This window comes from Ctenopharyngodon idella, chromosome 1 (assembly GCF_019924925.1).
Source record: "Ctenopharyngodon idella isolate HZGC_01 chromosome 1, HZGC01, whole genome shotgun sequence".
NCBI lineage: Eukaryota > Metazoa > Chordata > Actinopteri > Cypriniformes > Xenocyprididae > Ctenopharyngodon > Ctenopharyngodon idella.
This window is the reverse complement of record NC_067220.1, coordinates 25,940,862-25,967,803: the sequence shown is the minus strand read 5'-3', so window position 1 is coordinate 25,967,803 and position 26,942 is coordinate 25,940,862. Positions and strand designations below refer to the sequence as shown.

Below are 26,942 nucleotides of genomic sequence, written 5' to 3'. Positions count from 1 at the left end.
GCCTGCAGTTTCGAGGCTCCATAATGGGTTAGTCTCTCACCACAGTATTGGCTTTGATTCTGCTAAAGCAACATTATTGATTAGTGTTCCTAAGAGTCAGTGCATCAGTTAAATCTATATATCATTGTCCATTCCACAGCTGCTGCACTGATTTACGTTACACTGGCATAACTTAAGAAAGAACACTCTGTTTGTGATATATCAGCAATAATCCTTCATTTTCTCCCTCACACATCACTACATTATGATACCTGAAAGCACTCTGCAGCAATCCTATTCCTGGCAATGTCAGTTGCTTGGCTGACACGTGGTATTAAATGTACACACTATGAAGCTGCAGATGTCAATGATGTCATGACAACAATCACTGGCTGATGTGTCACCCCAAGGACATGCACAATCCTGTAGCTACACTAGTGACCCACTGCATGAGTTGAGATTTGAAGGCAGGCCAGACAAAGGGAGAAAATGTCAATTTTGCATGTTTAAAGTTGCTATGAATTGAAATAGTGACAGATCTTTTCTTTCATATTGTGACATACATCCGAGTCTAACGGTCCGGATTATTTTTTACTTGGTTCTATGTATCGGTTGCTGATTGGATGTTGAAATGCATTTAAAAGTGGAGGCAGATGAACACAAGCTTACAATGGCAAGGTTTAAGAAAACAGATGGTTTGGTGAAGTCCTGTGTACGTCAACAGAGAGAAGAAAAAATGAAATATGCATACATGGATGAATTAAATAAGATCTATAATATGCATTTAGAAAATAGAAACAGGTGAATTTTCATTTCACACATTAGGAGCGCTCCAAAATAATATATCACTAGCGAAACATCTACTATAATATAAGAGAATATTTGTGATGCATATGTTGTTGGCACAATTATTTATTTTTGACCAAAGAATGGTTTAGTTATGACATGTATTGGTGGATTACAATGTATTTATGACATTTTTTATTACTAAACCAAGGCATTGTAGGCCTATTTTTTTATTCCTCGAAAAATCTGTAAAAATTCGACGCAATATACTGTAATATGAATTCATTTTCCGTATTGATTTTTTACTAGGGCTTTACCTGTATTTTGAATTATGCATTACATTGTATTGTGTTTTAGGGTTGAAGGAAATATCCATAAACATACGGGAAAAGTAACTTCCTTTTTTCTAGATTTTTTTTTTTTTTACATTGTACAGATAAAAACACACGAGTAGTACACCAATGATTGAGCAAAGGATCTTGGCTGTGGTTGTAGTCGTTATTGCAAATATTTTAGGTGGTGTCTCTTGCTCAAATGGGAGGCTATAGCAAGCAGAACAAAAGAAACCACAGGAATGATACTGAGTGAGGTTGTGCAACATAGCAATATAAATGTCACATTAGACTATTAATTATATGATTTGTGTAAAAGAACATTGCACTTTGCTGTAGTGTTTCTGGACCCAATGATGGTTATTGAAATATCTAATTGGACAATAAATATTGTAAATATGGAATATTTAAACATGCCTCCTGCAACTACAATCAACAATATTGCTGTCTTGCTGTTTACAAGCATACAGTAGGTCTTTGCAATCTTGAAAATTGTAAATATTGTTAAGACACTAACAATATTACACAATAGCAGGCATTTAAATAGAAGAATATGGCTTGGAGACTATATTATATTTTATATTTGAGATGATTCAGTTGCTTTTGATTCTTATATACTGAGAAAATGCAAAGTGATACTAAGCATATAGACTCATTCAATTGTCTTTAATACTTAAAAGTGACTACAACACTGATACTTTCTCATGTAAGTCAGGATGCTGTGGAAACAGCAGTGCAGGCCTCTGTTTACCTTATAGGCACTGTGATCAACAGATGGAATGTTTTGGAAAGTAGCAGTGATTGTTGAAAAAAGTGAAAGTAGCAGAATTGTTACTATAGTGTCTTTATGTAGCCAAATTAACCACTGCTTATTACATACAGTACACTCATGTAAAGTGATATACTATATACCAGGGGTAGCGAACTCCGGTCCTAGAGAGCCACAGTCCTGCAGAGTTCAACTCCAACCCTGATAAAAATTCACCTGCCTGTAGCTTTCTAGTAACCCTTTAGACCTTGATTAGCTTGTTCAGCTGTGTTTGATTGGGGTTGAAGCAAAACTCTGCAGGACTGTGGCTCTCCAGGACCAACGTTCGCCACCCCTGCTATACTATATCTCAACTGCCTGATTTTGTTTTGTTTTTTATTTTGTCTCAAAATGTAACTATATTATCACCCAGCTTTATATATAAAGTTGGAATTATAAGTAAATCGGCTAAATGCGACTATAAGGCAAATTATAAACATTAAGAAATTATATTACTAAAATTATTATAATTATATTACAATATTATTATAGAAATTATATTACTATCTATACTATATTATATTAAGAAATTTTAAACATTAACATGATTTTTCTGTAAAACTGCTTTGAAACAATGTGTATTGTGAAAAGATTTAATTACGACTTGACACTTTTGTTATTTACCTTATTCTAATTAATAAGAATTGTTTATCTATTTTCCACCTACACAGTCTTTTTTGTCTACTATGGAACTGTTGAATCTGCTAATTTAAAATAATATGACATCTGAAGGGTTAAAACATTCCCTTCTGAGGTCCTTCTCCAATGCACTCTTTATTAGTAGCCAGCATCCCAAAGGCTCAACTTCATTTGTCTGTCTGAGCCAAGCATGAGACATGAAAGATCACTGAACCACAATTCTATGTGCAACGGCTTGTGAAAAGCTAAATGGCCTCCCATTGGCTTTAGTCGAGACACACCGGAACGATCAATGGGCCAGCCAGGCTGTAGCTTTCTGCTGAGGTCACACAGTGGGGCAGCTTTGAGGTTGTGCCTCAACAGATGTCAGTAACATTAAGGCAGACAGTTGGGAGAGAGGAGGCTTGATACTGCATTCCATATCAAAGGACTATTAGGCCTGATGATATTCAGATATTTACAGTTTAAGTTGCTCTCCTGGAGAGTGCTTGTGTAATCATATATTTCATAACATTCACTTTGGCACTATACAGTACATTGTTATTCTTCTGCTAGAGTGCAATAGAGCCTGTTCACTTTTTCAGCTAAAGTATTCTTTCTCCATAAGGACTTTTAAAAAGTCTTCGTTACAAGAGTTACAGGTCATGAACCAAACCAACCAGCTATGAGGTGAATCACAACATTATAAACTTTCATTTGAAGCAGAACAGTATTTGAAAATCAGACAAAAAGTCAAAGGTACAAAACTGTGTACTTAAAGGATTAGTTCACTTTAAAATGAAAATTACCCCAAGCTTTACTCATCCTCAAGTCATCCTAGGTGTATATGACTTTTTTCTTTCTGATGAACACAATCGGAGTTATATTAATAAATATCCTGATGCATCCAAGTTTTATAATGGCAGTGAAACAACGAGTATGAAGCTGAAGAAAGTGCTTCCATCCAAACATGTACTCCACACGGCTCCAGAGGGTTAATAAAGGCCTTCTGAAGCAAAGCGATGTGTTTGTGTAAGAAAAATATCCATATTTAAAAATATCTAGCTTCCGCCAGACCGCCTTCCATGGTCAACTTAGGAAGAAAGTGTAAAGCCTCTCACAGTTCAAAACACTTACGCTACTCCTACGCCTTCCGTTTTCAACTTACGAAAAAAACATTACTGACGCGACGTTATGCTTTCTTTCTAAGTTGACTACGGGAGGCTAAGTTGACTACAGAAGGCAGTCTGGCAGAAACTAGATATTTTACTTTATAACTTGTTAAAAATGGATATTTTTCTTACAAAAACGCATTGCTTCGGTTCAGAAGGCCTTTATTAACCCCCTAGAGCCATGTGGAGTACACGTTTATGATGGATGGATGCGCTTTCTTCAGTTTCATACTTGTTTCCCATTCACTGCCATTATAAAGCATGGACGAGTCAGGATATTTATTAATATAACTCCAGTTGTGTTCATCAGAAAGAAGAAAGTCATATACACCTAAGATGGCATGAGGGTGAGTAAAGCTTGGGGTAATTTTCATTTTAAAGTGAACTAATCCTTTAACAACTTTATTGAGGGAAAGATCTGCAATCTTATAAAGCACTGCATATGACTTATAATCAAATAAAAAAATAATGGATAAATATAAAAATATTGATTTAAAGATGTTGATTATGTATTTAGAAACAATATATTTTATTTTTATTGCAAACTGCTCTATACTAGTAAGCAAACTGCCCTATAATATATAAAAAGCGAAAAAATTTTGTGAACAGAGTAGTATTTCTGAATTCAGTATTCATAAAAGAGTAGGCGGATGAGTTACTACTTCCAGCAAGATTCTGAAGTGCGCATCTGATGGACATTTTACCACTCCCATGAGGCCATGGGAGAGGATTTGTGAACTGACACAACTAACGCTGGTAGGTCACATGACAATGACAACACATTCATACTTTAAAATATTTTTCAGCAGTTGCAAAGTACTTGAGTAGCCTATCCGATTTAAGATGCAGCCAGACTCTATTACATCATTCGCAGTGCTTCATGGGAGTGGGTGGGTGCTAAAGTGTTCTTTCTTTGCTTGTTTCAGTTCTCTGATTGGTGGAGATTTCTTTGCAGAATCATAATGTAACAAAAGCATATACATCGATTAACAACCTCTGAGCTAACAGTTGGTCTGTCTTTAAAAGTTGAGAAGTTATTGATGAATGGGATTGTTGCACTCTATAAATAAATTACAAAAATTCTGACCCAATTACAAGCCAAATAGCAGCTTCTAAAACAATGCCCACTTAGGCCTTGTTCAACAGAGAAGTCTATTCAATGAATGTACTAAGTAAAGTTATGTAACAGAAGCCCTGAGGACGAAGCCATTAATAAACTCTGCCCAGACAGCTATTGACAGATTCTGTGGCATGCCTGAATTTGCACTTTATTTAAGCATCCCCCTTTGGCATTTCTTGTCTTTACCAGGACCTGAATGCTTTTTTTAACCTCCAGTATAACATGATATATAACTGATTGGCTAAAAAGATCTAATATGTACCCCAAAGCTGTTTTCATTTTTGATTAGGATCTTGGAGAGAATGGATACTATGGAGAGAGAGGGAGGGTTTAGGGTTAATGGGAGAGGGAGGTGGGGTTAATGAAAGAGTGAGGGAGACTTGCAGATGAAGCGGACCTTTATTAATCTATCTGCTTGTGATGTAACTGACATGAAATGGACACAAACAAAGAATCTTCTAGTCCCTCGCTTCCAACCAGTGCCATTCCCAAGAGATTAATACAGTATTAAGTGTAAATGACTTAACACCAATCCACTTACAAGGACACATGCTAAAATCCTGATTTTAAGTATGCCAAACGCAGCTCTACAGTAAAGAAAATCACCAGCGAATTAGATATTTGTTCCATCAAGGAAGTTATGTCCATTTTAACTGTCCTCTTTAATCACATGCATATTATTGGCTGTCCCTGAAGGCAGAGTTTAGAGGATAATGATGATAATAACAGTTATGGTGTGGATTAACAATTCTAAATATTAATAAAAGCTGATTGTGATTACTCATTGTCAGATAGAACCAAAGTGAATTAGCAAGTGAATTAGCAAAGTGAATTAAAATGGTTTCACTTTGGATTTTCCCTTGGCCTCCTCCACTGTTATCTATTGTATGTATTTTTATTTTATTTTATTTTATTTTTTCACTTTTAAAACTTTTTCAAACCTGAGACTTGTCTTATACATATTTATATGGAATCTGTGTCACCATGCTAATGTAATTAGGTTTCAGAGAAAACACTAATCCATGGTGCAGGCGGCAGGCTTCAGAAATCCCCACCAGAACAGATCATGATCACAAGCTAATTGGATGGTCAGTCTAAGGGTGGAGACTGGAATTTTTAGACATAAAAATGTTAACGTTCTCACTGAACTTTATCTATTTTGAGATCTTGCATATGGGAAAATGACAACAAAACAAGACTGAACACAAAAAATCCTGATAACAAAGTTTTTTATTACAACAGTTTCAATGTTCCATTATCGATAAATGGTTTGTGGCAATATAACATGGTTGCTGAGGTTTTTTCATTTTACAAACCCAAGAAAAAAAAACCTGATCTACAGCTGAAAGCGATCACATTGAATTTACATTTTGAACGATGATAACCGCCGTACAATAAGACAACCAAGATAGGGTGCAACACAAAGCAACCCCAAAACCACATCGATAAAAAGGGCACAATCAATTAACATACAACACCCGGTCCTTAGAAGTGTTTTCACATCTAGACTGAATTTGCTTTTTTTCTCTTCTTCTTTCTTACCAATAAAAAAGCATTTCACTGAAGCAGCACTAACAAGAAGGTGTTAATCATTACCAACAAAAAAATCCAAGATTGTGCAGTTTATCCTATAATTTGAAATAAAAAATACAATGCCATAACTTTGTGAGCTGGTCACTGTCTTGTCAACAAAAAGCCACGCCTCAATCGGATGATGAATATTTGGGGATATCCACTAGGCCACGCCCCCTTGTCCTATGGCATAGCCGAAACCAATGCAAAATAGCCCACCATGGGCACCAGATGAATCCATGCCACATGCTCCTGGAAGTAGAAGCTCTCTCTTTCCTTCTCATCACTGGACTAGACAAGGGAGGCAGTCCAGAAACATCTAGGTGTTGCTAGAGGGGTCGGCTCATCCCATCTGACAGTGATGCAGCTTTAGATTTTCTCTTTTTTTTCGGTTTCATTTTTTTTTTTTTTTTTTTTTTTACATTTTGGTTACAAAGTTATACTGCTAAAAGAAGTGAATGAAAAGAAGGCAATGCAGGGAAGGGAGTGTGCACAGTGCATGATGGCAGCTTGTGTCTTCACGAGGCCGCCTGCTTCTCCTGTTCAATGGCTGTGGACAAAGAAGGAGTAAAATTTAAATTCACCTCATCTTTGTGATCATTTGCACTCAATTTGTGCTTCTAAATCTCATTTGATAACAACATTGTGTGTGAAGATTAACAAATTATAACCTAAGGACACAGATATAGAAGTTTCCAAGCACAGCTTATAGATACGTAATACCAGACAGCCTGGTAGTCAAAAAAGGAAAATTTAGTGCTTAAATTCTTACTTTCTTTAGATGGCAGTGGGTTTTTCTCCTGTGTCTCAGTCTTCTTCAACTTGGTTTTGTCAAAGCTGGTGACCTCATCCAGGTTTGGTTTGTCAGACATGATTGGTTGTCTGCTTAAGGAACAAAAGAGAATAAAAATGTCATTTCTTTTCCATGCTTTCTTGTCTATAAAAGCACTTAAGTCATTCGGAGAGAGCGAGGGTTGCTTCGCTAAAACACCCGAGGCATGAAGCTCTTGAAATCTATTGTTCATTCGGAGGCGATTTGCATCACATCCCGTTGATGTTCATGACAGTGCCACACAGCACTGAACAAAACCGCACCCTTTTTGAATGGCGTCTGAGACAGCAAAAAATGAATATTTACATAACAATAGCAGTTCCCACGCTGAGATTACAAGAGAAGCGCAAATATGATAATTCAATTCGACAGCGGATTGTTTTGCATATATATATATTTTCTTTTTTTCCTTCTTTTTTGCGTCAGTAAAAATCTGACAGACTTTTGCTCATTCAGCTCGGTTTCTTTCGTGTGCATGGTCGCAAAGACCATTTAGACTGGATTTCATAGAATGTTATTGCATTCAGGAAAAACCACCGCCCTGTACCGCTTTATCAGCCAGCACACAATGCTGCCGTTTCTTTTAACGCCCAATTCACCAATCACACGTTATAACATATTAGCCTACTCAGCCTTTGATACAAGGAGCAAATGTGCCAACTGACATAATGAGTCACATCCTTATTAATGCATTTGCAGCACAAAGAGGCTTAACAAAGGAAAATAGGTTAACCGCCTTGATCGCCTGGAGTTATCGACTTTAAAGCAACATTTGCGTATTTGTTATTACTATTTATAATGTTCTAAATATGGTTTGAACACAGCATGTCTTCAAATAAAAAGACATATCCTATGCTGTCCAGAATTATTAGGAAAAGGACAGATTTCACACGTCCAATAAAAACACTGATATAACGGTTTGGGTTTTTACCAGTCGTTAACATGGTACCAATAGAATTATTTAATATGCGTAGCTCTAAAACACATACCTTCGTAGACGGACTGTAGTTTGAAGTCTTTAGCTGAATTACGTTGCAGTACTGTGGCGCGCCAATGCGCAAGCATGAAATATATAGAGGGAGATATGCTAATCAAAAGCTGACGTCAGTTCTCCTGGAGAACAGAACAGGGTTCAGGACAGGTATTTGTAACAGTATCTAAATTATTCGTTTTAATCACAGATACTCACAAACGTAAAAACAGACGTCTTATATGGTTTATGACAAAGAAAACAATATATTTGCATTATTGTTTCTTTCTTTTTTGAGTTTTAGATTTAAGATGATTTTAGCAACGTGCCAATACGCCATCTGGTGGACATGTTAGACTGTAACATTTCATGTTATGCACGAACATAAAATTTAATTGATTTTGTTCAGCAGTTTAGTTAGATTAGCAGGGGCTAACATAACAACTTAGATCGCGTTAGATGTATTGTTTACGTGTTTTTATAAATAAAAATAGAGGATGCCATCTACAAATGATAAATTAAAACACATTTAGAGTGAAATATATGCCATAATCAATATAAATATTACGTCTCCCCCAAACCCCTCCACCGTTTGTACCTGTTTCTTAGCACAATATATTTTTTATTGTATAGGGTATATTGTATATATTGTATACCTTTCGCAATAATCTTTGGGGGACTTTTACGTGCTAGTGTAGGGGGCTTTTAGTTTGGTAATGATCCGGAAGTGATCGTGAACACATGTCCGTTCATGTATTTAGAGTTTCTCACGTGTTGAACGATGCTTAGTTTTGATGCTTAATTGTTTGTTTATAACTTAACATCTCAGAAAACATGAAGTTTGCATACAAGGTATGGCAGTCGCTATTTTATTCGTGATGTTCTTGTGAGTAATTGTATTGTTTTTCCTTTGATATCTTTGTGAGATCTTGCCTGCTGGTTTACGAAAATGTTTAGAATGTATATTAAATAAAAAATATTTTACAATGAATAAAATAGACAATCAATTGTTTGTCTTATGTGTATGCCTGAAAGAGAAACATTCTCTTTTGAGAACTGAACTGGAATTGAATTTGTTCGTATTTCCTTCTAGTTTTCCAACTTATTAGGGGCATTTTATCGCCACGGGAACCTGTCTTTCTCTAAAGATGGGAATTCTGTCATCAGTCCTGTCGGGAACCGCATCTCCGTCTTTGATCTGAAAAAGTAAGTATTTCTCTTTCATAACGTTAAAACACACTGATTTCATAGCCTGTCTAAGTGAGTTTGTGAGCTGAAAATATTCTTTTACAACTGAAAGTTATACTGATTTAAGCTGAGGAATGTTATTTTTCGTATTTTTTCAGTAACAGATCAGAAACCTTACCAGTGTCCACCACAAAGAACATCACCTGTTTAGGAGTCTCTCCAGATGGGAATCTTGCCATACTTATAGATGAAGGTATTGAAAAGTCCACCATTCTCCATGCATACTTTTTTCTGTCATGTCATGTGCTGCGAGTGTTATGAATCAAAGAAAGGTTGTATCATAAAATGCTAATGAAATGTAATAATGAATATTTGTAAGGGGAAAACAATGTAATGAATGAGAAAATATAAGCATAAAACAAGCTGAGTTTTGGACTTCACTGTCTTAAGTTGACAAAAATGTGGCGTTACAGTTTGTTGGTTAGTTTTTGCCAAGAAAGTTTAACACTGTTTGCTGAATGTGTTTCAGATGGAGCAGCCATACTGGTCAGCTTGGTCACTCGGGCAGTACTTCACCATCATCACTTCCATAGTCCTGTTCATAGTGTGTCCTTCTCCCCTGATGGAAGGTCAGCTATTACATGCCTGCACACAGCGCTTTTTATCTACGCAATTTGACTTAATTCATGAGTAACTCTTATGTCATATTCCTTTATTTTTTTTATAGGAAATTTGTAATAACAAAGGAAAATGTGGCTCTAATGTATCACGCGCCTGGAAGAAACCGAGAGTTTAATGCATTTGCATTAGACAAGAGTTATTATGGACCATTTGATGAGACAACTTGTATCGACTGGACAGATGATTCCAAGTGCATAAAAGCTTTTTTTCTATATATTTTTTTCTTTTCTTTGATGTATGAATGCAGCAGTCTTTTTTTTTTTTTTTTTTTTTTTTTTTTATATAAACAGAGCATTTTATACTACTTTTTTAATGCATTAACATTAGTATGAATCACATGTTTTGTGTTTGTCCATTTTTACATACTGGTTTCTTACGGTACTCTATCTATAGTAATGTGTTTGAAATATAACACTGCAAATAATCCTTGGACTGTGTTTTACCACAATGTAACCAGTTACACTTACTCTCCTTCACTGATAACTAGGTGCTTTGCTGTTGGTAGCAAGGACATGACCACTTGGATCTTTGGAGCAGAGAGATGGGCGAATCTCATCTACTACTCGCTTGGTGGTCATAAGGACATCATAGTAGGCTGTTTCTTTGAGAAGGACAGCTTGGATGTAAGTTTGTATGAAGTGTCTGCTGCATTTGTGTAACACATGGGTAAATCATCTAGCAGCCCACCAACCCCTTTCATTACAGTTTTATTGTGTCCAGATTATTTTGTACCATACTGTTGTATATTAAACATCAAAAAAGGCATAATGGCATAATTCATTGCATTTGTCTGCCTTGGTATATGGCAACATTGCAATACTACATAACCAGACTTCTCCCAAACAGAAGTTTATAACATGAAGTTTATAGCTACTCATAGCCACCTTCAATTCACCTGACCCACACAAGAAACCCTGGTGTATATAACGTGTACACTGTAAAAAAAAAATTCACATTAACGTTTTTTCAAAAGTTGTAAATTAAACAGATTATTGGAGCATGTTTTACAAGAAAATACTATTAGTCTACAAAATTTCACATTTATTTCGATGTGTTACTTGGCTTTTCTTTGTGCAATTTACTAGCAATTGAGTGAAAATTGTTTCTGCTCCACTTTTTTTTTCAGTGTAGTATATCTTCTAATTAATCAGATCAGTTGCTAGCTCTTTTAATAGGACTTGATCAGTCTCAACATGTGGGAGGGTTTCTCTTTCATTATCTATAATATTCAAAACTACAGTTTATAACTGAATCTAGTCTTTGAAAGCTTTCGGGGTAGTGTCATGAGTGACTGAGTTAGAAAGAAACACTGTAATTACTGTAAAGTTTGTTTTTGCAGTGCTCTAATGACATACCTGTGCTCACCTATGGCACCTTTAAGCTGCTTTTCATTTGTTTTTACAGATGTACACAGTGAGCCAGGAGGGCACTTTGTGTATATGGGAAAGTGACACTGAGCTCGAGGGCTTACAGAAGGGTCCAAAATACTCTGAGAGAAAGAAGATGCAGGAGGAGAAAAAAAGAAGGGATGAAGTAGGGGAGGAAAATGAAGATGCTGATATTGTGGAAATTGTAGGCGAGAATGGAGAGACCACAGGAGATGTGATTAAAGGAAGCACCGATACACCCAAAGAAGTGGAAGGCATCAAAAACGTTCGCTATTCACAGAGGAGCAAGTGAGTTTTTCAGTTTTTCTCTCAAACTCTTCAATCTCTTCAATATGTTGGTCAATTCTTAAGGCCTGTCCACACCAAGAAGAACGTTTGGTGCGAAAATATGGTGTGATAAGCATTTTAATTAGATTAAACGGCAGTTAATGCACCTTTTCAAACTAAAGCAAACATTTTGCATGACAGATTTTTCACAGAGGTATTTTAATCATGATTGTCAACTACTTGCTCAAAAAGTCCCTAAATGTCACTAGATGACGTCATATGCTAATTAGCGTGTTTGTGATGTTATTGTCGTATTTGCATTCTACAATGAATGCATAAATAAATGCAATTATGACCAAACATAAGAAAATTAATAAAAAAGGAGGAAAAATGAAATGCTGTATTTTAGCATCTTGATAAGCAAAATAACATACCGCTTTCCTTGTGTACTGCTATATTTCTGTGCTTCTGTAAGCACCATCTTCTGTCAGAGTGATTGTTCTGAACAGACAAATTACATGTGAAAACTGGGCTGAATTTTCATATTACGTATCTTGGTCTGAACAGGCCGTGAAACTGATTATAAAGCATGGCAAAAGCCCTCATGTGTCTATAATAACATGCAAAAATGTGTTTCTAATATTGCATTTAAACAGACACTATTTTAACAAGGAAGGTGATTTCAACAAGTTGACAGCGGCTGCCTTCCACAAGAAAACGCACATCCTTGTGACAGGCTTCGCATCTGGAGCTTTCCACCTGCATGAACTGCCAGAATTTGACCTCATTCACTCACTCAGGTTTGCCATATATTTCAAGTGAATATTTGTCAAATATCTCCAGTTGGGCTGGGTGTCAGTTTTTAGATGCAAATGGGATTCAGCTCTCTATTTGATATGTATTTTGGGCATATTTCAGCTATAATGTCCTTTTTTACTTGCATTAAAAAACAATTATATCTCAATTAATGCAGTAAGTTATACAGGGAACCTTCTAACTTGGTATGTTACAAGAATTTTAAAATGACACTATAAAAATGAAGAACAGAGCCCAAACTATGCCGTTAATTTGCTGTTTATTTAACAATTAAATAATCAAAACTCAAACAAAAAACTTCTCTATGGATAACAATTGACGTAAACCTTAAATATGTGTCGCAGCTTGCTTGAAGAGTTTAGAAAGTCTGAGAGTGTTTTTCTAGTGATTCTTTTTTTTTTTTTTTTGTGAATCGGACAGCACTGTTTACACTGTTATTGTGTGAAGCCTTACCAGGACATCGTGATAGAAATATGCATTTCCATGCTGTTTTTTGAATTGTAATATAGTATAGTATCACATCTAGTATTTCAGATCAGAGGATTTCTACCATTTCTATGAATCCCACTGGTGACTGGATTGGCTTTGGCTGTTCAGGTATAATTCTTACAACCATGTCTTTTTCTTGAGAGCTCAACAGTGTACTATACTGTGCTCCAATTTCTTGCTTCTGTTCTCTGTTAAAGGTCTGGGCCAGCTGCTGGTTTGGGAATGGCAGAGCGAGTCCTATGTGTTCAAACAGCAAGGACACTTCAACAACATGAACTCTTTGGCTTATTCACCTGATGGTCAATATCTTGCTACCGGAGGGGATGATGGGAAGGTGAGTCCTCTAATACTAGGTTTTTGTTGAGGGAATATATAAGTGAGAGATTAAGTTAAACTGCTGCTTTCCAGGTAAAAGTGTGGAACACCAACAGTGGCCTCTGTTTTGTGACGTTTACGGAACACTCCAGCAGTGTCACCAATGTTGCCTTCACCTCCAGTGGCTTTGTGGTGGTCAGCGCCTCACTAGATGGCACTGTTAGAGCATTTGACCTTCACAGGTATGATGTTATTCATTTTGAACTACACACTTGTTGTGCAATGCTATTTTCTTGGGTTTTCTCTATAATATTTATTAGTTTTGCCCTTATTTTAGATTTTTTTTTTTTTTTTTTTTTTTTTGGATCCTGTAAGGCAGCAACAGCAAATTAGCATATAGTGATGCACTGACATTTTGGCAGTCAAAAAAAAAAAAAAAAAAATTTCAACCGTTTGAGGGCCGAAACCATGGTGTTTTATTAGCACTTCTCGTGCATTTTGGCACATTAGCAGTGTGGATCTTATGGCTAGGTTGACGATATCAAATTTCCCAATTTTATTTGATATTCATTTTGGCAAACGGATATTGTTACTTGAATCACAAAACCTTTATTTTAATCTATGCTGTTTTCAGCTGATGCTTGAGAAAAACTTTACTAAAAATTATTTGTTGCACACCTACCGTCCAATAATCACAACTTACTTTAAAACAAGGTCTTAGCTTTCATATTCTGTTAATTTGATAAATTGGTCTTTAATGTTGCATCACTGTAGCCGTCTTCGTTCAAGCGCACATGAACTTCTCTTTACTGCTAGTTAACTAGTACTACTAGGAATAAACATGAATGACCATCAGAAGGTATGTAAAAAAATAAAACAAAAAAACAGTGCAACAATCTGAAATGTATCATGTCTCGTGTAATCACTTGGCGTTTCAACCATGGAAAGAAGTTAATAAAACAGCTTATAAGCAATAATTAAATGACCATAGCTCATTAGTTATCTAGAAATATTAACTGTAGAGAATAGTATTGGCTAAATATATGCACTAGATTATATATTCATTATATTTTTACTTAATCTTTTAGTATGTCTCATTTATTGTATTTGCATAAGGTTTTTTTTTTTTATGGCAGCCAATTGTAAAATTTTATTTCGACAAAGAATTGGAGTATAAAAGTTTATATAAAAAATGGTCTTATGTAAAAAGTTATTTTATGTTTTTATTTGAGCATTTATTATTAAATAAAGTTGAATAATTAATTGTTTATTAAACTTTAATTTCGTTTTTCAGCTAAATGAAAATTTCTGGTAAAAAAAAAAATCATTACAGTGCAACACTGATAAATAAGTCTGTCTTTGTTATTAATCCCATGTTTGAAATTTAGTGTTGAATCCATTGTTTGTGAGATACTCCCAGACTTTTAGTGTAAAAAAAAAAAAACAAAAACAAAAAAAACCAACGCTGAACGGCCGCTAATGGCCTGGAGCTCACATTTGCGAAAGTGTCAAAACAGATTGTGAAATAGGCGCTATGTTTATGTATGAGACACATATTTGAGGTCTAAATAACTACATTCTCACCAAAAAAAACTCTTAACTACATTTTGTGAAAAAACAATAGTAGTATTTATAAAAAATAAGGTGAATTTGCTCGACCACCATGACAGTTTGCCACAAGTGGAGTGATACAAATGGTGAATATGTATACAGTGCTTAACATATTTATTAGACCACCACCCAATGTAAGGTTTGTGCCACAGCTGCTCTAAACTAACAGTATTCGTGATTTACAAAAATTATTATAAAATATAATTATTGTTGGGATTTAATGGATTCAAAGATGGATCGTACAAAAGTTTCAAGCAAGCAAGTATGCAAGCTGTTATCAAGGCCAAAGGAGGCCATACAAAATAAAATGTATAATTTATTTTGGTTATTATATGTGAATCAGTGGCGAGGCAAGAAATCGCAAAGTGGCTGGACCTTGGTGAAATAGGGTGGAACTCTGTTTTTTTTTTTGTCTAGTAGAGCTGCACAATTCTGTATTTTATAACAACTAAACAAAATAAATGTAAAGTTACTATATGTTCTGACAAAATGATAATTGCTGCAGTCTATTTAAATTAATTAATTTGAATCATTCAAACCTAATTTTTTTTAAATAAATGATTCAATGATTCACTCATAAAGACTTCAGTTGTTTCATAACTGGATGAATGAGCGTTTTTGAACAAATCTCTTGAATGAATGAATGAATGAATGAATAAATTTTTTTTTTAACAGTCACTTGTTGCCACCTACTGGTGTAAAAATGTAATTGATCTGATCTTTATTTAAAGTGTCTAGTTAATTTTAAAAGAATTTAGGCATACTCTATTTTGATCGCTACTGTAGACATCAGTGTTTATATCTGAAATATAAACTTTTATCCCAGTATATTATATATTATATCCAATAATTTGAATGTTTATTAGACAGAACTACTGTTGAGAGATATATATATATATATATATATATATATATATATATATATATATATATATATATATATATATATATAGTTTAGTATAGGCCTAAAGATAGCCTACATTTATACTAAATATAAATAATAGACTGAAAAAAAAAAAAAAAAAAAAAAAACTAGAATGCTGCTAGAATATTTAAATGTAATATTTAGCTACTGATTAAATAAATGGTCCGCTACAAAAAAAAAAGACCTGAAATGCCATATGGGACTCAAATCGGTGAATTTGTTCATTAAGAACCTTCCGAATGAACCGATTCACTAGAATGAATCAGTTTTTCCAAAGCTACACATCAGAGAAGAAGGACCGTTTAAGATGAACCGATTCAGTAGAACAAATCAGACTTAACAGCGCTATATACGAGATAGAGCTGACAGTGTGGTTTACCTCCGCTCGCTCGTCAGTATACAAATGGGACATTAAAAACAGATTCCACTAATTGTTGGAAAGTAGCTTTTTCCTGCAAAAGCTTGTTTTGAATGCAGAGCTCTTCTCAAAGCTATATGTGTTTAGAGTGTCACCATCATAATGAACCATAGCACAATTTAATTTAATTGTCATCACTTCATTTTGTAGAAATTGTTTATACACAGATCACAAGACTGTTACTGTAGAATAGAGCTGCACAATTCTGAATAAAATGACAATCACAATTTTTTGGTTTCATATAAAGATCACAATTCTCCAACGAATCTAAATATAAAACTAAACAAAATAACATGTAATTTACTAGAGGTTCTGACAAAATATTAATTGCTAGACTGTAATTGCTGGAAATATGTTGAATTAATTTAAATGAATTATTTAAAAAAAAAAATGGTTTTGAATAAATTCAGTGACTCATTAATAAATACTTGTTTCATTACTGGATGAATCAGTGTTTTTGAGTGAAACCTTTGAAAGAATGATTCAATCACAGATACATTTTTAAACAGTCACTTGTCGCCACCTAGTGGCGTAAGATGTAATACAACCGTTATTTGAAGCGCCAAGTTAGTTTCAAAAGGTGCTCTATTTTGATCGCTGTCATAGACATCAGTGTTTATCGTAACTTTAAGCTTTTATCTCAGTACTTCTGTGGTAATTTGAGTATTTATAACACAGAAATAGCTACTGTGTGGTTCAAAACTGCTCTCTCTGGCTCAGCACGGCAGAACAAACACAGATTTAAATGTTCCGGTATGATTTTGTCAAAGGTTTAATAGACACAGGCGAAACGTTGTGATGAATAAAATAAGATCGCGTGGGTGCTTGAATCGAGATCGCAATTTTTTTTTTTTTTACGAATAATCATGTGGCTCTACCGTAGAATTACTAATCACTCTAAAAATTAAACAAACCAGCACAGTATTATCAGCGCGAATCATCAACGGTGACGCACGCTACAAAGCTGATTGAGTATACTATACTATATGTATAGTAAAACATACTATATGTTATATGTATTTGTAATAATACACTTTTCAAATTATATATACACAACAGATTTTATTATTTTGCAGTTCTGTTTTATTTCCAGACCATTAGTAGTTTATTCTGGCAGCTTTGGTTGGGTGGGCCAGCCATCAATCTGGATGGGCCACGCCACCCTGGCAGCAGATCCATTGCGCATCTCATAGCAACACTCAGCCGTGTTTCATTACTGAATGATTCAGCGTTTTTAACGAATCGGTTGAGTCAAAGATTCAGTTGTCATCAGATGTAGCTTTGCACACTGCCAGCATCTTGAATGATTTTGATCAGCATTTTCGTGTTCATATCAGAGGGCTCTGTCAATTTATATTTTACAGTTTGTCAATTGATAAGATTTTGTAGGCTTTGCATACACATGTGCACCCCTCGAAAGCCTGAAACCACATAACCACAATTTTTTATTTTTTATTTTTTTCTGGGCACAGATTACAAAATGTGGTGCATGGTGCTGAACTCTCTCTGTTCTCTCAGGTACCGGAACTTCCGTACCATGACATCACCACGACCGGCCCAGTTCTCCTCACTGGCAGTAGACAGTAGTGGGGAGTTGGTGTGTGCAGGTTCTCAGGACTCCTTTGAGATCTTCCTATGGTCCATGCAGACTGGACGACTGCTAGAGGTCAGACACTGCTGAATTAGTGTGCTCATTTCTGATCTGACAAATGCATGTGTAACATCCTTTTTTTCTATACAGTTGTCATATTGTCAATAAACATTTTTTTATTAATTTGTGTAATAGAAATGATACTGTAGTTATTGGCTGGCTTAACATTGGGTTTGAAATTTGTTTTTTGGCACAATTGGTCCATAACTTTCTTTCTCAGCCAAGAATTTTAATTTTGGTGCATCACTTTGCAGTTCATGTGTAATTCAGTTCTTTGTAACTCTTTATTGCTGGAGCAGGTGCTCAGTGGTCATGAGGGTCCGGTCAGCAACTTGTGCTTCAGCCCAGTCCAGTCTGTGCTTGCCAGTGTGTCATGGGACAAAACTGTCCGGCTGTGGGACATGCTAGACAGCTGGCAGACCAAAGAGACACTACGGCTCAACTCTGATGGCAAGTTCACGAAGTGACCGTTATTGTAAAACAATTCAGAGAGAAATAGAAATGAAAAGGATGTGTTATTTATAGATGTCTTGCACCTGTGTTCATTCAGGACTGGCTGTAACATATCGTCCTGATGGTCAAGAGTTGGCAGTGGCCTCTCTGGATGGTGAGATCACATTCTGGAACCCTCAAACTGGAGGACAGACTGGCTGTGTTGTTGGCCGCCATGACCTGCAGATGGGACGTAAAGAGACGGACAAGATCACTGCTAAACAGTCTGCCAAGGGAAAGTAGGTCACAGACGGTAGCAGAGGGGTTGGAAATGGACTCCAAATTCTTCTTAACATACAATAAAAGCTCCAAAAAAATTGTTAGCCTAAAAAACATATCAGCCGTAGGATGTCATTCACTGACACAAAATTATTTAATTAAATTGACCTGGAAATAGTGGTTCAACGGATCACAAAACTCACGGTCTAATCATATTACAGTTTTTGAGTCATGGATCAGATCATTTTTCGGATTAGCAAGAAAAAAATATTTTGGGGGTAACTTTGCTTTCCACTTACTACTTAAAGGGGACCTATTATGCCCCTTTTACAAGATGTAAAATAAGCCTCTGATGTCCCAAGAGCGTGTATGTGAAGTTTTAGCTCAAAATAGCCCACAGATAATTTTTTTATAGCATGTTAAAATTGCCACTTTTTGGGGGTGAGCAAAAACACGCCATTTCAGTGTGTGCCCTTTAAATGCAAATGAGCTGTTGTGCTCAGCCTGAGAGGGCAGAGCTTCAAGAGCTCCGACATTCTTCGGTGTCAGGAGTCAGTCAGGACGCACTATAATGTCAGAAACTACGAATATATGTTGCATGGAGATAGAACAGGTGTAGTTTAGTTCAATTATGGTTATAACTAATATTGTCTTGTTTTTATCCACTATATTAGTACAAACCAGTTTACCGATGAGTTTTATAATGTTTATTGTACTTCACACAAAATATGAAGCGTCTGTTTTCACTCTAGAAAATCACTGTAAGAGCTTAAAACACAGTGCAAGTGTGCATTAAAATATTATCCATAAAATCTATTGAATGTGTGAACTAGCAAGACAAAACACGTGTAAATTATAAACTTTCAGTCTATGGTGGTTGAACTTGAAATTAATCCGCGAATCACATGCGTGCCCAACCGTGGTGTCTGGTCCATAGGATCACGGATCAACAACGATTCATTTAACCCTAACTGGAAAGCATTAATTAATGAAAAAGTATCATTTGAATTTGAAATTAATTCTGTTTATTGAAAAGCATTCACAGGACAGTAGATTAGAGATGAAGCATTTAACACTTCACTTTAAGAATGGGAATCTTTAGACAACTTATGATTCAATTCTGTATTGGTTTAATGAGTCACAATGTCATTACAAAAATTATTCTCAGGGCATCTTAATTTTTCTGCAGCACCCTAGGGGTTTAAATCTTTGGTGACCTAAAGGAACAGCCACATAACACTTTTCGTTCCGTTGACTTGCATTTATATGTATGCGAATGCAGGAGGCAGAAAATGCAAGCTTGTGAATTTCGCAACGTTCCAAAGTTCAAGTTTGGTGAACTCTCACCTGCATATCTCTATCACGTGACAACGTGTGACCAATAGAAGGTTGATTTGTCACGTCTTGGCCTCTTTGCTTAAAAGAACGCAAACTATAAATATACAAGTTTGCAGCAGCAAAGTGGAGTACATTGCTGCGTGTTTATAAAAAGTAATTCAGAATATAATACATCCAAAATATGCAGATTGTGACATAGTATGCTGGCTGCAGTGTCCATAAAAATGTTTAAAGTCTAGTGCAGGGGTTCTCAAAGTCTACATCTAAAGGTCCAAATCTGAATTTTCATCAATGTCAAAGGTTCGGAACAATTGGTTATTACAAAACTTGTTTTTAATAAACATGCATAACATGCATCATAAACCAACACTAATTTTTTGAAAAAATGAAGTGCCATTTGCATTCAAAATACATTAATAACAAGCGCAAAAGTGGCAAAACAATTAATTTAAGTGTCAGCATTTTTTATGAACAAAACACAAAAGTAGCATGGTGCAAAATACAGAGCAGTCCAATGTGAGAAATTGCACTGTCTGGATGTCATGACAACAATGTCACGCAGGAAAACTTTAAGTATCTCGCCTTCGCTTTGATTTCGGGCAGTCACCAAAAAGACAAACTAAACAAATGATTTGCAAGTTTAACATGATTTTATCAAAGTAGGAAATCCACACTTTTAATCTTTTACACACAATTAGTGCTCTTGAAATACGAAATGGAGGCGGGTCCGGACTTCGAGAAGTGCTGGTCTAGTGTGACCATGGCTTTAGGTGGCTTTTACCACCTCCAAATTCTGTATAAAATTTGTGCATAAAAGCCATGCTACATACATAGAGAGCCATACATAATGCCTGTAGGCTGTTGCTGAAAATAAATGTTCTGGAAAAAAATTTTTTGGTAATCGCTTTGACTCCCTGAATTAACAACAGAATGAATTCAGACTTCTGAATATTTCCATCCCAAATAAACTTGTTTTACCCTGCTGAACCTGTTAGTAAACATCATTAAACACTCATTTCCTCTTTTACTGATTTGTAGGTCCTTCACCTCCTTGTGCTACTCGGCGGATGGTGAATCGATCCTTGCAGGTGGGCAGTCAAAGTTTGTGTGCATTTATAACATCAAGGAACAAGTCCTGATGAAGAAGTTTGAGATCTCCTGTAATCTCTCTCTGGATGCTATGGAGGTACATGCTTGTTAGCAGACTTGCTTGTTTGTACTGCAGAGGTAGACAAAACTCCCTATTTTTATCATATTAAGAGAATTTCTTTAGTAAATTAGTTTATTAATAGTTATTGTAGATTAATAATTAAAGGATTAGTTCACTTTCAAATAAAAATTAGCCCAAGCTTTACTCACCCTCAAGCCATTCTAGGTGTATAAGACTTTCTTCTTTCTGATGAACACTCTCTGAGATATTTTAATAAATATCCTGATGCATCCAAGCTTTATTATGGCAGTGAATGGGACCTACGAGTAAGAAAGTGAAGAAAGTGCTTCCATCCACATCCATCCATCATAAACGTGTACTCCACACAGCTCGGTGGGTTAATAGAGGCCTTCTGAAGCGCATTTGCACGTTGAAAACAGAAGGCGGTCTGGCTGAGCTGTGTGGAGTACACATTTGTGATGGATGGATGTGTATGGAAGCACTTTCTTCAGCTCATACTTGTGGGTCCCGTTCACTGCCATTATAAAGCTTGGATGCGTCAGGATATTTATTAAAATATCTCCGAGAGTGTTTATCAGAAAGAAGAAAGTCATCTACACCTAGGAAGGCTTGAGGGTGAGTAAAGCTTGGGCTAATTTTCATTTGAAAGTGAACTAATCCTTTAACTTAATAAAGGGGTCATGAACTCATCTTTTGACATAATAGGCCATTGTGCAATTAAAAACATACTGTAAGTTTTACAACTCGGAAGGTCCTTGTTCGTCCAAAAACAGCTTTTATTGAAACCAAGCTCCCAAAATGATTTTCTACTTCTGGGTTTTATTACATAATAGACATGAATACATCAGCACAAGACTGCCTACACAGACATAGATTAAAGCCTGCTTCTTTCATCATTGCCTCTTTGACCCGCCCACTGACGTATTAGTAAAGTGACAGCAGGTGAAATAAAACAGGATCACTGGACTAAAAATAACATTACTTTTCAATGGATTCTAATGTTTGGAAAGCGGTTGTTTATTTTCAGTTATGTGAATGTCTCAGTAGAGCTTTTTAGTTGTTTGTTCTGTTCATTTTAATGTGGATTCTTTGGTAAACCCATCACAGGCTTTGCAAACAGACATTTACTTTTTAAAAATAAAATAAAAAAAATAAATTGGGACAGTCATAAATATAAGTATTGTAATATTACTGTTGTTCTTTAAAATAAAATTTTATAATGCATTTATTATTGAATCATTTTATACAGTACAATAGTATTGTTACTATAGTAATATTATTTTTATTTAATTAAAGTAAAGAAATGTTTATAATTTTTTTTTTCTTTTATAATTATTATTGTGTAGTCATATTGACATTTTGTTGTTTGTTGTTTAACTGTTTAAAAACAGAACAGTATATGGGAACAAGAAAAAAATCACACTAATTTTTGGGTTAAATCCTGCAGCCTTACACACTTGCGATCACAGTTTTTATCAGAAAAAAATTGCAATTTGATTTTTCCTAAATCGTTCTGCCTGTTTTTTTTAATGAAATTGTGCACATGCAGTTTTATAGCTAGTAAAAAATATTTATTAATATTTGTATTTATAAATGTTAAATTGTCAAGTTACTGGCTAGTTTAGACCCTGGATGTAAGCATTCGTGAGAGTGCAGAAATTGCTTTGCAATGGCGAGACCATTGCGTTTGTGCACTCAAAAGACATGACTGTGATACAATCCTCGGCACTGCAAACTTTCATGCAGTGGGAGTAGATCTGATTATGTTATCAACACTTTTAAGGATTAGTTAATCTCAGGAGCTGTAATAGATACAAAGTTCCACATGCAATATGAATTATAAGTTAATTATTATATGCAAACATTTACAAGTGCACCTCAGGAACAAAAAAAATATTTGCAGTTCATGGCCCCTTTAAAAAGTAGTTTAAAAGTAGTTAAAAGTAGTTTTTAACATGTCTGTAAATCGATTGTAATCATGCAATATACATTAGATTAGCATTTCAAAATTATTTTACACTTGCCTATATAGCAATTCTGACATGTTCTTTTGTTTTCAGGAGTTCCTCGACAGGCGTAAGATGACCGAGTTTGGTAATCTGTCTTTAGTGGATGAAGGCGCAGGGGATGGAGATGGAATAGAGCTCAGTCTTCCTGGAGTCAAGAGAGGTGAGTCCACTCCTTATTTATCATAAACCAGCCAATCAGTTTAGCTAAGCATTATGCTTTTAAGAGCATTGAAAGTATAATTGGATCTAACTTTTACTCCTTTCTCTCCTCATCTCTCAGGTGATATGAGCTCCAGACGCTTTAAACCAGAGATCCGTGTTAGCTCTCTCCGCTTCTCACCTACTGGTATAGTTTTTGTATATACAGTACAACACATTAAGAGTGATATAAGAAATTGCACATCGTAGCAATCCTTTCACTATATTTAACCATTCAGCATTTAGTTTACCAAGACTTCCCAATATTTTCATTAAATAATGAAAGGAATTAAGTTTTGGCATTCTTCTCCATTCAGGACGCAGTTGGGCAGCAGCCTCAACTGAAGGTTTGCTGATCTATTCTCTTGATGCTTCACTGGTGTTTGACCCTTATGATCTGGACATGGATGTCACACCAACAAGCATACGGCGGCAGGTGAAGAAAAAAGAGTGGGCATCTGCAATTTTGCTGTCTTTTCGCCTGAATGAAATGCCACTCATAAGAGAGGTTCTGGAGGCAGTGCCTTATGACCAAAGTGCGTTCCTTTTTAAAACACTGTTACATCTGTTGTGATTTCTTGCCATATTCAAAATTCATAATTTTGTTGTTGTTCTTTACATATTATTGTTTGACATTTCAGTTACAGTCGTATGTAGCTCACTTCCAGATGTGTATGTGGATAAGCTTCTAAACTTTGTGGCCACAACATTGGAGAAGTCCAACCACCTGCAGTTCTACCTCAGCTGGGCTCAGTGTCTGCTCACCTTACATGGACAGAAGCTCAAGAATCGGTCAGCAACATAACACTTTTCAGAATAAGCTCACACTGGTTATTGAAATCTTGCTGTTTTTATTTTTATTTTTTAATGCACAATTGTCAACCTCAACTATTCAACTGTTACCCAAGTAATTGGACAAAAATGTTTTTGAAAGAAGTTTCTTATGCTCATCAAGCCTGCATTTATTTGATCAAAAATACAGAAAAAACTGTAAAATTGTGAAATAATATTACAATTTAAAATAATGGTTTTCTATTTTAATATACTTTAAAATATAATTTATTTCTGTGATGCAAAGCTGAATTTTCATCAGCCATTACTCCAGTCTTCGAAGGTTAGTGCAACCAAAAATGAAATTTCTGTCATTCATCACTCACCCTCATGTCATTCCAAACCCGTGAGACCTTCATCTTCGGAACACAAATTAAGATATTTTTGATGAAATCCGAGAGGACATTTATCTCCAATAGAAAGCAACGAAATTGCCAAAATTCAAGTTCCAGAGAAGTAGACATTGCTAAAATAGTCAACAAGACTATAGTGGTTCAACCTAAATGTTATAAAGCGACAAGAATACTTTTTGTCCGTAAAAACAAAACAAAAATGACAACTAATTCCACTGTTAGTGTCACACTTCAAATGATTGCGTGTAAATTTTGTTTGTATTTTCAAATTACAAAAACTTTCAAATTACTTGTATTTTAATTAAATTTTTTTTTTTACAGCAGTATTTTGTATTTTATTTAAATACATTTGATGAGTAATATTTGTAATTTGTATTTAAATACTTTTTGATGTATTTGTGCCCATCTCTGCATGCATGCATCCAGAGGCTCTGTTGTTTCTTTTGATATATTGCATGTTCAACTGGTACCTTTTATTAAAAAAATGCTTGCAGGGAAGAGTTGAAGATATATACTTTTTAGATCATATATAGATTAGCGTTTTACAGGGCTATATGCAGAGTATCAACATTTATCTGTTGTTGGTGACTACTGTAAGACTTTGTGTCTCATTTTCAGATCTGGAGCTGTACTGCCTACTGTACAGCAGCTGCTGAAGAGCATCCAAAGACATAGTGATGATCTGTCCAAACTGTAAGCTTTTTTCAGTTACAAATTTCTAAAATATGTATGCATGTATTAGTTTTCCTTTCTTAGTAATTTTGTGGATTTTCAAATTAGTTAAAGTCTCTTCTTTCATTAGAATTAAACATTGTTTTGTTTTCTTCCCAGTTGTGACTGGAACATTTACAACATTCGCTATGCTACTGCTCTGTCCAAACAGAGAGGGATGAAAAGAACAGCAGCAGAGTCCCTCAGTGATGAAGAGGAGTCATCAGAGGCAATGGACTCTGCAGGTGATGAGGAGAATATGATGAATGAGCCTGTAATTGAAAACTGAAATGCAGATCATAAACACTTCAACTGAAATTTTACAGAGCCAGCACATCACCCAAATAAATGGAAAGCAGGTCAGGGCTAGGACAAGGAACAGAGAGATGTTTTGTTTTATTGTTCTGGTGTGTGTATTCTGTCGATGTAAACAGACTGACTGTACAAATCTGCTAGAACTGGCATGATGCATTTTAGATATATATAAAATGTGAATATGGGCTCAACTATTGAAACCTGTTGATACTTTTTTTTTATTCTTGTATGGCTGAGATGTTTTGTCTTACTGTAAAAAAATAAATGTTGATTTAAATATAGAAAGTGTTCAGACTTTTACTGTAACAACGTTGACCTGCTTAAGAACTTAAGAGCCAGTGGATATTTTTAAATTAGAATAGTCCTAGCTTCTCTAGATGGCCTAATAATGCGTTGTCATTGAGCATGGGATTTCCCAAAGGATACGTGTAATGATTTATGTCCCATTTATCAGCAGATGTAATGCCAGGCTTTGTGGCAGGCTGTCCATAATATTGTCATAGAATTGCCTATTTTTTGGCTTTTTAAAATGGTTATTTAAAAAAAAAATTAAAACATTTAAAGCTCCCTTTTAAAGTGTATTATGTAAAGAACATAAATCATGCAATTGATTTCACAGTAATGTTTATTTTATTAGTGAACAAAAGCCATAATAAAAAGAAAAAAATTATTTGTGTGTATATGTTTTAAGAGTTATGCATTCCATATTCATCTAAAATCTTGTGCCATTTATTAGTAACCAAGAAAATAAACATAGGCTATATAAAAATGATTTAGCTGTGCTCAAGCTTTAAATACAACTGATTTTGCTTTATATAAATTCCTCTATTTTCTCTGTCACAAGATGAAAAACAGCCTCAAAGTCAGACACGGATTTGCTCTTCGGGTCTTCTGCAGGCAGTATATTAAACTCGTGGATAGAGAGGCCTAAATCTCAGCGCTTCCTCAATATCATACTGATTCAGTCTTAGACAAAAAAAGGGCCGTTCATCCACCTTGTAGAAAGTCTCACCCAGAACACCTACCATGACAAAAAGTCCACCAGGACGCAGGAGCTTGGTCAGCCCATGTAAAGCGCGACGGTATGTCTGAATGTCTTTACACGCTGCTTCCAGGCACAGAGATGTAATGACGCAGTCAGCTGGTTCCAATGTGTGCGGAAAAAATGGATTCTCCAACCGGACATCACATTTTAAAACATTTTTGACTCGTTGCTTCCAAATCAGATGGGCTTGAATAGTTCAAAGATTAATTAAAAGCCACAAAAATAAATAACAAAAAAGTGAGTATGATAAGTAAGTAGTATCATGTGTAAATATATGAGCTAGGCTCTGTAATATTATAATTTTTTTTTTTTTTTTTTTTTT

General features: G+C 35.3%; 2 protein-coding genes across 3 annotated transcripts; one reads left to right on the top strand and one right to left on the bottom strand.

Annotated features, from left to right (window-relative positions):
• Positions 1-6,027: 6,027 nt before the first annotated feature.
• Positions 6,028-8,353, bottom strand: LOC127514847 (thymosin beta-11). 2 transcript variants are annotated; one of them, XM_051898083.1, is made up of 3 exons: positions 8,209-8,353; positions 7,160-7,269; positions 6,028-6,937 (listed from the first exon to the last, which is right to left on the bottom strand). In XM_051898083.1, exons 2-3 carry the CDS (start codon positions 7,257-7,259, stop codon positions 6,906-6,908), a joined length of 132 nt encoding a protein of 43 aa, XP_051754043.1. In that variant the 5' UTR covers positions 7,260-7,269; positions 8,209-8,353; the 3' UTR covers positions 6,028-6,905. The 2 variants fall into 2 exon arrangements, with proteins under 2 accessions (XP_051754043.1, XP_051754039.1); XM_051898079.1 differs by having other exon boundaries at positions 7,160-7,272; positions 8,209-8,352.
• Positions 8,354-8,873: 520 nt separating this feature from the next.
• pwp2h (PWP2 small subunit processome component) lies at positions 8,874-25,860 on the top strand. Its single transcript, XM_051896377.1, has 22 exons — positions 8,874-9,041; positions 9,283-9,395; positions 9,536-9,630; positions 9,907-10,006; positions 10,105-10,248; positions 10,546-10,681; positions 11,463-11,734; positions 12,370-12,513; positions 13,056-13,126; positions 13,216-13,352; positions 13,427-13,575; positions 17,806-17,953; positions 18,238-18,388; positions 18,489-18,669; positions 21,026-21,173; positions 23,219-23,327; positions 23,448-23,513; positions 23,683-23,901; positions 24,007-24,157; positions 25,168-25,242; positions 25,381-25,505; positions 25,587-25,860. Exons 1-22 carry the CDS (start codon positions 9,024-9,026, stop codon positions 25,628-25,630), a joined length of 2,796 nt encoding a protein of 931 aa, XP_051752337.1. The 5' UTR covers positions 8,874-9,023; the 3' UTR covers positions 25,631-25,860.
• Positions 25,861-26,942: the final 1,082 nt, after the last annotated feature.